The 11,638-nt window shown below is 35.7% G+C and overlaps 1 protein-coding gene across 1 annotated transcript; it reads right to left on the reverse strand.

Moving 5' to 3' along the window:
• Positions 1 to 920: 920 nt before the first annotated feature.
• Positions 921 to 4,740, reverse strand: LOC107830480 (cathepsin B-like protease 2). Its single transcript, XM_016658044.2, is given in 12 exon segments — positions 921 to 1,238; positions 1,556 to 1,591; positions 1,694 to 1,807; positions 2,270 to 2,406; positions 2,409 to 2,459; positions 2,462 to 2,486; positions 2,595 to 2,720; positions 2,942 to 3,021; positions 3,132 to 3,288; positions 3,403 to 3,483; positions 3,574 to 3,627; positions 4,527 to 4,740. Coding segments are annotated over 12 exon segments (1,068 nt in total). The 5' UTR covers positions 4,596 to 4,740; the 3' UTR covers positions 921 to 1,100.
• Between the last annotated feature and the right edge of the window lie 6,898 nt (positions 4,741 to 11,638).

The raw sequence follows: 11,638 nt of genomic DNA on the forward strand, positions 1-11,638 counted from the left end.
AGCTACGAACCTCAATCACCACCATCAATTACCACTACCAGTTAGTACTCACATGCCATAACCGCTATTGTTAGTCATCACTACCACCACCACTATATAAATTTATTTTTCTAATATTTATTTGATACAGTATTAGATTAATTAATATTTTATTAAATTTATTATTCATTAATTTTCAATAAAGACAAAATTTGTACACTCCAATATTGAAAAAATAAACCGCCTTAATTATTTAACATTCGAATCTTATTGCAATATATTAATATTTAAAATTGTATTCAGACTCAATCGTTTTAATCTCAATAAAACAAGCAACGATTTGTATTCGATAATTTCTAGCTTTAAATGCCTAAATTATATAAATTGAGATGGAACTAAATCGAGTGATATGAAGAAGGATTGATATAATTGACCCTAACTAGCCTCGAATTAAGACATAGTCATTTTTGTTGTTTGTTGATTATGAAAATATGCATCTTTCCAAACTCCTAAACTAGAAAAGCACAAAAAACTCGATAAAGTGAGGAATATTTCCAGTTTGTAAACATAACATATGTTTTTTTTCTCTTTTTTAAAATTTTATAAAATTCTTATAGATGGAAAATTTTCATATCTGAATTCGACTTACCTTTTCATCGTCTTACCTTTTAAAAAACAGCTAAATCTTGTAGGGAGTAAGTAGTAATCTAGTCAACAGAACATAAGCGGTACATACTCTTAACTAGCAAATTGAAAAAATATTTTTTCCCAGAAGTCCTGACAAACAAGAAAATCACCATTTGTACATATGTTTTCCTCTAAATTTGGGCCAAAGTTGTTAAATAAAATTGTGTAACTTGTGTGAACAACTTGGATGGCATGGCCACTGATTAAGCTCGGAGGACTTAATTATTACTCCTAACAAATAAAATTATTCTTAAGTCATAAAACTGAAAACTGAAATTGACAAACACAACTGAAAGGTGAGAATTGGAAAGTGTTAATTATGAATTATACAGATAATTAAATCCACGAGATAAATATGCTAGTTCATAAGTTTTTCTCGTCTCCAGTATACTTTGCTACAGTATTATGCAGTGTCCTGTTGAAGTAGCAGCATTTTACATTGAGGCATCAAGGAAAGCATTAGAGACATCATCTAATTCCACATTCAGATTTTTGGCTGAAGGCAATCCAGCCACCACATTATGTTCAATGCCACATTCATTTGTTCCTCTTCTGATCTTGAAGTAACCATCCTGTTATCATAGAGATAGACATACATTTAGACAAGAAGCTTATACAAATAGAGTTTAACTTTTGTGTATTGATAGTTTTCAGTTTGTTTAATCATTCAGGCTAAGATGACTTATGCAACTGTCTAAAGTAATTCTAATTTAGTAACTTTAAGAGTGCAGTAAATAACTTGCTTTAACTTTTAAGATACACAGATAGTGTAAAAATTATTTACGCTGTCAGTATAGTTAGCGCATCTACAACAAGGAGTTAGGATGTCGATGGTTTAAGGAAATTTGTGCTCATATATGAAAGCATAAGGAGAAAATAGAGTACATACATCACCCCAGCCTCTGTTCCAAGAATTAGCAATAAGCTGCAGAAGATAATTAAAAAAAAAGGTGATGATTAGATTTTGATAAAATGATATGATTTTAGATAGAAAATAAGACACCACAACTTGAACACATCAACATACCCAATAGTCCTCTCCCTGCTCACTGGTTCCCCATCCGATAAGCTTAACAGCATGGCCTCCCATACTTTGCCCTGTTACATGCTTGTAAACTCCAGACTTGTAGTGAGCAAAATCCTGTGATTGACAAAAAAGTTTTAAGTCATTGGGTTAGCGGAAAGCATTGCTAAGAAAAAGAGAAAATAACAATTATAATCAACGAGAACAATCAAATTCAAACAAGCATTAGTTTATACTAGAGAAACTGAGAAACTAACAATTATAACCAGATAACTTCTCATATTGTGCTAAGCATTAAATTATCTCATTTACAAGTATTAATTTGCAAGTAAATCTCGGACAACATAAAATGAGAAGGTACATCGGTAGTTAAAGTTTCTCAATTATCATAACAGTTACACTATAGGTCACTTAAAAATAATTACATGTATCACATTTTGGGATAGGTAGGTAATTGTTTCTATGTACACATACCACAGGACCAGCATATAAGTTTACCAGCTCAGACAATGTCATGTGTGAAAACTATATCAAATAATTTTAGTATCAGAACTTAACCCTCCCCCTTATCCTCATTACCTCGTAGACGGTAAAAGAGACCTCGACTGGTCCATTTTTGTAAATTTCTGTCATGATACTGTTGGGATCATGGTGGATCCTGTATGCATTGACACCATAATGCTTTGATTTCCCCCATAGTAGAATCTCCTTCTCTCCTTCACACGACACTTTGGGGTGGGATATCCTGGTTCACAACCCGGGTGTGAAATCCCTCATTATCAAAGTAAGGGTCACACTGCCAGAAAAAACAACTTTATTAGTGGTTGATCAAAAAGATCCACAGTAGCTAATGGTTTTAGTGGAAGCTGTAACCTCTGTTTGGTGAAAATAAGTCACCATTTACCTCTTCTGTGACCACACCCCTACGGATAAAGTATCGCCATGCTGTTATTGGATATCCACCATCACAACCACTCCCACATAAAAAGCCACAGCATGCTAACAGATCATTTACAGACAGAGAGATATTCTGCATTACACATTAGAAGTTTAACATCAGTGACCATAACTACAGAAATAGATTCACATACGTTTTGTGCTAGGTGAGATGGTTTCCACATGCTTAGACCATGAAAAAGAATCATGAGGCTGGCACGTGAGAGCACTTGCTGAAGATATATAATTAAGTACATAAAAATGTGTCATCTAAAGCTTTTAAATGAGGCGGTCACACAGTTCAACAAAATTTACCAAGTTATGATGGATACAGAAACGATCAGACAGCGATTCAACAGCACCAAAAGCCCAACAAGAACCGCAATGTCCCTGATCTGTGACGCAAATTTGTCCCGGTGATTGATGTGCAAAGACGGAAAGCATTAGGATCACTATCATAGAATTATAATTCAATAGTAGTAAGCAAGAACAAGAAGAGACTGACCCAGAATTCTTCCGATAGTACTACATTGAGGCCAAGCTTTTCGTGCATCAAACTCTTTTGGTAGCTCCAAAAGCTTTGGATGAGTTAGAATCGGAATTCCCTCCAAATCACCTTCTCGTGCGGGCTTAACTCCAAGAAGGCGCTTAAATTGTGAAACCTGTGAATACCAAAGATGGACATAATTATAAATGCATGTTTTCAGTGTATAGCAACAAAATAAGCAACTGTTATTGATGGTTAGAGAAAGCGCTAAGCCATATGATGATCTGACCGTGAAATTCGAGAATCGAGGGTTGAATGCAGCTTTCCACCCAGCTTTGGCATTTTCATTAACCTCTTTAATGATTGATTCCTACATGATTATCCAAAAAGCTCTCTTAGTTTTAAATTTGAAGCAACAAGGGCAATAACATCTTCTCTAAACATGAAAAGAAGAATATACCTGAAGGATTGCAGATTCAACTTTAGCTTCAGATATTGGCTGCTCTGCAACAACCTGTTTTCCATAAGAACAAAGAGATTCTACTCATCAAAAGACATCCTTAAAGCTTTTAGGAAACAGAGCTGCAACTCCAGGAACAAAAGCATGACACAATGAGTGACAAACGAAGAACTTCGGGCTCGTTTGGTACGAGGGATAAGGGATAATTAATCTCGGGATTAAATTTGAGATGAGTTTATCCCATGTTTGATTGTAGTGTTATTTTAATAATTATGGGAGGGTGGGATAAACAATCGCGGGATAACTAATTTCGGGATAATTAATCCTGCGAACCAAACAATCCCTAAAGGTTTCACTTTAATCAAGATGAAACTCTTCCACAACTTTTATTTTCAACATTATAATACTATTAGCCTGGAAAATTAATCAAAAGTTTGTAGGAAATTCATCATATGTCTAAAGCACTATAACGTAGAGGAAAAAGAATCATAGAACAAGCAGAAATTGTAATTAGTCCATTATTTCTCCTCCTTCTTCTCCCCTTTCTGTATTTCTTTGTGAAGCAATACTTCCTCTCATGTTATTATATTTCGACAAGTAAGTTAGCTAACACATAACATAAGTAATTTGCATCAAACCATATAATTAACTTCAGAAACATGTGTATACTTCTCTTTTCTCATTCTCACTAGGTAATGAGAAAATCATTAAAATTTGCTTCTACTCATGATTTCTAGTCAACGCTTAACTAAAGCATAAGAAGTCCAAAATACCCAACAATATTTGATCTTTCTGAAGAAACACAAAAAGGCTAATCCTTGTGTTCATCAAAAGCTATACAAATCAAATCAATACGCTAAATCCACCTAAAACAAAATCATCAATTCAATAGGCAAGAACTACCCATAAGACATACTCCTACTGTGAAAGGTTCAAAGAATGAAGAAACAAACCTGCAATATAAGGATAAACAAAGCACCAAAAAGCAAAGGAGTTGCTAAAGACTTCAGGGTCAAGGCCATATTTGCTTCTTTTTTAGCTTTCCTGTTGTGGTGTGTGTAAATGGATATTTCTCAAAGGTATATATAGATGGATGAAAAAAGAAAAAGGAGAATAACAATCAATTATTGGCCCATTCTCTTGACATATAAAAATGATGGCTTTTTCAAACGGAAGATGATGGCTACTTGTGGTTTTATAAGATATTTTTGAATACTTTCGTATTGAAGAATTTAAATCAAGTCAGTCCGTTTTATCTTTCCCAAAAGTCTGGTTCAAGTTGGAACGTTAGGTATTCTAGTTGGACTATTTTACAAGCAATATTGCATTCTCCTTTTTTGTTTTTTTGTTTGGTTAACAGCAATTTTCAAGTCTCATGTAGTCATGTGAGATTGCTTGGGGAAAAAAATTCGGGCTTTTTTTTTATTTTTATCTCGCGCCAAAAACTATTTACGTTTCGTAATCATAGAAGTATATAAAATTTATATAATTTTTATATATAACATATAAAATATATATATATATATATATATATATATATATATATATATATATATATATACATACATACATACATATATTTTTTCGGCTATTATTTTGAGAGCGTATATGCAATGTCACTTTCCCAAAAACATCATAGGGGTGAGAGTAAGGGTGACAATTTTAGCCCAAACTCATTTGACCCGTCTAACCCGTTCGAGGTTGGGGTAGTCATTGATCTGCCTAACCCGCCCAAGGTTGGGGTGTCTATTTGTTGAACTCAGCCTATCTTGATCCAACTCATTTCAACCCATCTCAAGTTGGGTTGATATTTGTCCAAATTGATTCATGAGTAACTTTGTTAAAATATTTTTAAAATAATCTTTTTATATTTGATATATTATATATGACCATACAAAAAAAATATCTTATTTGATAATTAAATAGTATATATGAAAATAATACGTAAAAATAGCATGGGCTGGCCAGTTTTCAGAATGGTCATTCAAAAATAGCCAGTGTTTGCCAAGTCATTGAAAAATAACTGTTATTTTGCTGCAACAGAGACTGGTTCAGCATAATATACTAGAGTTCAGTGCACCTGTGTATGAACTTTCAGCATATTATGCTGGAACTCCAACATACGGAAAGTTCCAGCATAATATACTAGAGATTTGAGCACTTGTGTATGAACTTCCAGCATATTATACTGGACCGGTATATTTTGCTGGAACTCCAGTATATTATGCTGGAGTTCTAGTGTACTTATGCTGGAGTTCAAGTATACTTATGTTGGAATTCCAGCATAATATACTGGCGCATTTTTCGGGTTTTGAACAGTGTTTTCGCTCAGATTTATCTTTACATGAAAAATGTCTAAATTTCGATTACTTTTGAAAGTTTGGCTATTTTTGAATGATCACTTGTAAATCTGGCTATTTTTAATTTCTCCCAAATAATACACATTAATTAAAGATTGGTAAGAATTGGGCGGTTTGTGTTATGACCCAAGTTTTAGCCCAATTTGAGCCAATCCATCTCAGCCCAAGTTACTTTTTGGCGGGTCATTAACTCTTTCATTTATTGACTTAGAGTTTGTTTGGATTGACTTTTTTTAAGTGTTTTTAAGCTAAAATCGCTTTTAAGCCATTTTGTAGTGTTTGAATAAAGTAAAAAAGTGCTTTTAAGCCCTTGTTTTAAGCTAAAATGACAAAAACAAGCCAAAAGCAAAAAGTTAGAATTCCTAACTTATGGCTTAAAAGCTATTTTGATTTAAAAGTCACTTAAAACAAGCTTATCCAAACGGGCTCTTAGTCCATTTTGACCCGTCTAAGATTATTCCGACCTTCCCATTTAACACCCCTGGGTGAGAGTACACGGACCTTGTGTGTTCACCATAGTCGATATTGCCCTTAATAGAAGTAATGTCTCTAAACTTCCGTTAATCATTGGATTAAAATGCATATTTAATTTAACTGACTGCCAAATTTGCTTAACTAAATAATAGAGGAATTAAAACTAGAATAAGATAATGACTGGAGGGTTAAAGATACTAATTTTTCTAAAAATTAAATGGATATTATAGTAAAATCAACATATCTCGCTAAATTGAATTAGAAATCAAAGTCACCCCGATTTTTAATTTGATGGTATGCCCCGATCTTTTCTTTGTAAAACTATTAGTTATCTTCTATTTAGTGGTCTAGTAAACTCTTAGAAAAATATAAAAAAGCTTAATAAAACAATTTGAAAATATAATGTAAAAAGAAAGTGAAATGGAATGTAACAATAAATTATATTTACGCCAAAACATATTATTTTTGGTACATTAGCCCAAAGCATATTTGAACATTGGACTGATATTCTATTCTTGTAGTATAAACAAGACAAACTTTCATAAACCACTATAACATAGTGGTTATTAGCTAGTTGTAGCTATCATTTACTATATTACTTTCTATAGCTATATTTTTAAATTTTTTAGAGTGTATTCGATGTATTTAAGCTATTGTATTCATGAATACAATAGCATTTCTAGGCGTGAAACAAGGCATGAATCAGGGAAGTCCAGCTAATCACTTGTTGTATTCGACTGTATTCATGGCGTGAAACATGGGATTACAGCTAGACAGATTATTGCATTCGACTGTATTCACGGCGTGAAACGGGGGATTGCACTGTTTTTAAAAGGAAAGTGAATCAATTAACATAATAGACTCCTAATATAAAAGGGAAAGTGAATCAATTAACATAATAGACTCCTAATATAACCCAACAAACTCAATTATAACACACAAATTTTGTATTTTTAGTTATACAAAAGATTCTCAACAGAAAATACCCCAAAAACATAGCAATCTTCAGAGAAATTATATAATACATAAATTATATTAATTAAAAAACTTATGAATACATTCATGGCAATATAGCGAGACAGTTGGATGTGACGACCCGGCCAGTCGTCTCATGAGTTACCGCTCCGTTTCCCCCATTTCAGCTTCTTTACGCTTCGTTATCCGTGTTTTATGTGATCGAGTTGATTAGTTCGAGTTCGGAGAGGATTTGGTAAGAAATGAGACACTTAGTCTCTTTTAAGAAGGCTTAAGTTGGAAAAGTCAACCGGGTGTTGACTTATGTGTTAGAAGGCTCGAAAGTGAGTTCCGATGGTTCGGTTAGCTTCGGGAGGTGATTTGTGATCTAGGAGCGCGATCGAAATGGATTTTGGAGTTGTAGAGAAGATTTAGGCTTGAATTGGCGAAATTGATATTTCGGCAAATTCCGACTGATAGGCGAGATTTTGATATTGGGGTCGGAATAGAATTCCGAGAGTTGTAGTAGCTTCATTTTGTCATTTGGGATGTGTGTGCAAAATTTCAGGGCATTCGGACGAGATTTGATAGACCTTTTGATCGAAAGCATAATTTAAGAGTTCTTGAAGTTCTTAGGCTTGAATCCTATGTTAAATTGGTGATTTGATGTTGTTGTGAGCGTTCCGAAGTTTTGAGCAAGTTTGAACGATGTCATGGGACGTGTTGGTGCAATTGGTTCGAAGTTCTGGGAGTTACGGGTAGGTTCCGGGATGTTTTAGTGCAAAAATCATAGCTGTAGCAGGTCTACAGGGGTTGCAGGCCCCAGAACTCACTCACGCGGTCCGCACAAAAATAAGTGCGCCCGCATTGAGTGCTGTGCGGATCGCATAAAAGCGGGCGCGGGCGCGGTAGGCGTCGCGCGGACCGCACAAAAGCGGGAGCGACCGTGGTAGGCGTCGCGCGGACCGCACAAAAGTGGTCGCGGCCGCGGTAGCTGAAACCTGAGGGGTACCTATAAATACGAGGTCTTGGGTTTTATTTAATATTTTAACCTAGAGAGCTCGGATTTTGGCGATTTTTCGAAGGTTTTTTCAAGAAATTTATCGGGGTAAGTGATTTTAACTCAGATTTAGCTAGAATACATGAATCAATCACTGAATTCATCATTTAATTCGTGATTTGAGATGGAATTTGAGAAGAAAATTGTGAAACCTTTCAAAAATGTAAAATGATGATTTGAAGGACCAAATGGTATCGGAATTGGATAATTTTGGTATGGTTAGACTTGTGAGGGTATGAGGATTCTGAAAATGTAAATTTTACCCGATTCTGAGACGTGGTCCCGGGGCTCAGGTTTTGCTAATTTCGAGATTTTTTATATTTTCGAATGTTTTCGCTTGGGCTTTATTCCCTTAGCATATTGTGACGTATTCGTTCTGATTTTGGATAGATTCGACGCGCGTGGAGGCCAATTCGAGGGGCAAAGGCGTCGCGAGCTAGAGAATTAGCCAGTTCGAGGTGAGTAATGGTTGTAAATGATGTCCTGAGGGTTTGAAACCCCGGATTGCACATCGTAGTGCTATATTGAGGCAAGATACGCGCTGGATGATGAGCGTGGGGTCTTTCACTACTGGGGATTGTGACTTGGTCCATCCCAATTGATGATTTTACCGAATATTTGACTGAAATTCATTTGTTATCATCATGATTTGGGCTGATTGCCATATTTAGGCTTCGTGCCAACTATTTGAACCCTTTGGGGATTTTTATCTTTGTTTTCCTCACTGCTTGACTTATTATTTGAACTCAGTCCTATTGATATCTACTGTTTTATAAACTCAGCCACTTTTGCTCAGATTTGAAACTTAAATGATATTTCTACATCATGTTTTGGGCTGAGAACTACTGTTTTACTAATGCCCAAGGGGCTTGTGATAATTTTGGACTGAGTGAGGCCGAGGGCCATATGTGAGGATATGCTGAGTGATATGAGGCCGAGGGCCTGAGATACTTTATATGCCACGAGGTGGCTTGAGTGATGTGAGGCCGAGTGCCGAGTGATGATGCCACGAGGTGGCTTGATATAGCGCTTGGGCCGTAAGGGGCCCCTCCGAAGTCTGCACACCCATAGTGAGCGCGGGTACCCATTGTTCTGAGTGATTGATGCTATGCCCGAGGGGCTGATATGAGTGATTGTGAGGTAGACCAAGGGGCTGATACTATTCCGAGAGTAAGCCCAAGGGGCTGATACTGTATTGAGAGTGAGTCCGAGGGGCTGATACTATGTTGAGCGATTGATACTATGCCCGAGGGGCGGATTCCTACTTGTTATTTACTTGTTAAATTACCTGTTTTACTTGTTTTAAAAAGGAATATCATTTGATTCTTCACTGATTTACTGCTTTAAGTGATTTTACTGCTTAATATGGAATTGCTTTGTGTCTTTACGTGTTTTCATACTTTCAACCATTATTTATAATTGTTACTCACTGAGTCGGAGTACTCACATTACTCCCTGCACCATGTGTGCACATTCAGGCATCGCAGAGTCCGCTCCTGAGTGCTGATTTCTCCCAGTCCAGGCAGTGATTTGGAGACTACGAGGTAGCTATTGGCGTTCGCAGCCCCGTGCCCCCCTTATCCTATCATTTCCATGTTTTTTTCCTGAACTATTGTATCGGATTTTGTGTTCAGTAGACTTGTATCCGGACTTCTTAGTTGCTCATGACATATGACACCCCGGTTTGGGCTGTGTCGGGATGGTTTCTGCTGTTGTTAACGTTAAAACTCCGCAATTTATTAGTGTTATATTATATGTTATTACTGTTTATGATGATTAACTGTTTAAAAGAGGTATTCCGTTTTGGTCTGGCTGGCCTTGTCTTCACGAGAGACGCCATCACGACCGGGTTCAGGGATTGGATCGTGACAAGTAAATACAATGAAATACATAGAATACAACGGGAATGCAGGATACATTGAAATATAATGAAAAAAAAGACAATGAATACAATAAAATACATAGAATACAGCGAGATACATTGAAATACAATGATAAAAAAGACAATGAATACAATAAAAAATACAGCGAGACACATTGAAAAACATTAAAATATATTAACAGAAAATTCAAGTTGCTCAGCCTCCAACTCCGTCGTCTTTGTCCACTCCGGCGAATATGTGGCGGCCTAAGAGAATAATTGGTTCAAAAGCTTTGTAACGGAGGATTTCAGGCTGGACTAACTCGATCGGAAGGCCGTTGGTTTTGATGAGGCCTTTCCCGCGTTTGCAGTGGGTTTACTGCTACCGTCGTCTTCTTCCGCCCGAAACATTGAACTGATTCTGCCACTGCCGGAGCCACCACTGGTGCTGCCATGTTCTTATGCTTTCTCTGGCTTCTACTGTATTGCAGAGAAACCCTAACCCTAAGCCTCTAGTTTAAGGGCAGAGAGGGAGAACATGCAATTAGATTAGAAAAATGTTTAGTGGTTATTAGAATTTGATGGGAGAGAGAAAAATAATACAAAGCTTATTTTATGGCTTAAGGGTAGGATGTGACTATAAATAGATATTTGGTTATAAAAAAATCAAAAGGTAGATATGGAATATAATTTTTTAAAAGAATATTTATTTAAAATAAATAAGGTATCAACATTTGTTATAGGAGGTAACTAATCCTATAAACAATAACTTAGAGCCGGAGTGACTGTGCTAAAGAAATTTGAGATATTATCACTTTTAGCTTGCGCCAAAAATTATTTGTATTCGGTAGCCGAAAAATATATAAAATTTGTATAATTTTTATATATAACATATATAATGTATATATATACAAATAATATCTTTTGTAATTAAAAGCGACTATATACTTACGAGCACTTAATCTTAGCCTTTTGGCTAAGGAGATGTGACAGAAAATGTAGTACTATGAAATTATAGAATTTGATTGAGTCACGTATCTTCGTTTCCAAGGGCAGTGCCAGTGATATACAAAAATTCAACAATTTTCTTTATGGTTTTATTTTCTGTCTCCCTTGGTGTGTAGTGGAAACGTGAGTCAGGTGTACATACCATGGCGAATCAGAAAGCAACACGTGTTACCTTTTTATCTCTTTTCCACTGTAATCTACTTTTTCCCTGTGCCCTTTTTAACACTTTGCTAATGCTGCTGACTTTAACCGATATGGTCTACTAGTTATGATTGCTGGTGTATTCTTGTTTATTTTGTATAACAAATAACAATAACAACGCTGAATATATAACTCTTTAATAAGTTT

The sequence above is a fragment of the Nicotiana tabacum genome, chromosome 3, assembly GCF_000715075.1.
Source record: "Nicotiana tabacum cultivar K326 chromosome 3, ASM71507v2, whole genome shotgun sequence".
Classification (NCBI taxonomy): domain Eukaryota; kingdom Viridiplantae; phylum Streptophyta; class Magnoliopsida; order Solanales; family Solanaceae; genus Nicotiana; species Nicotiana tabacum.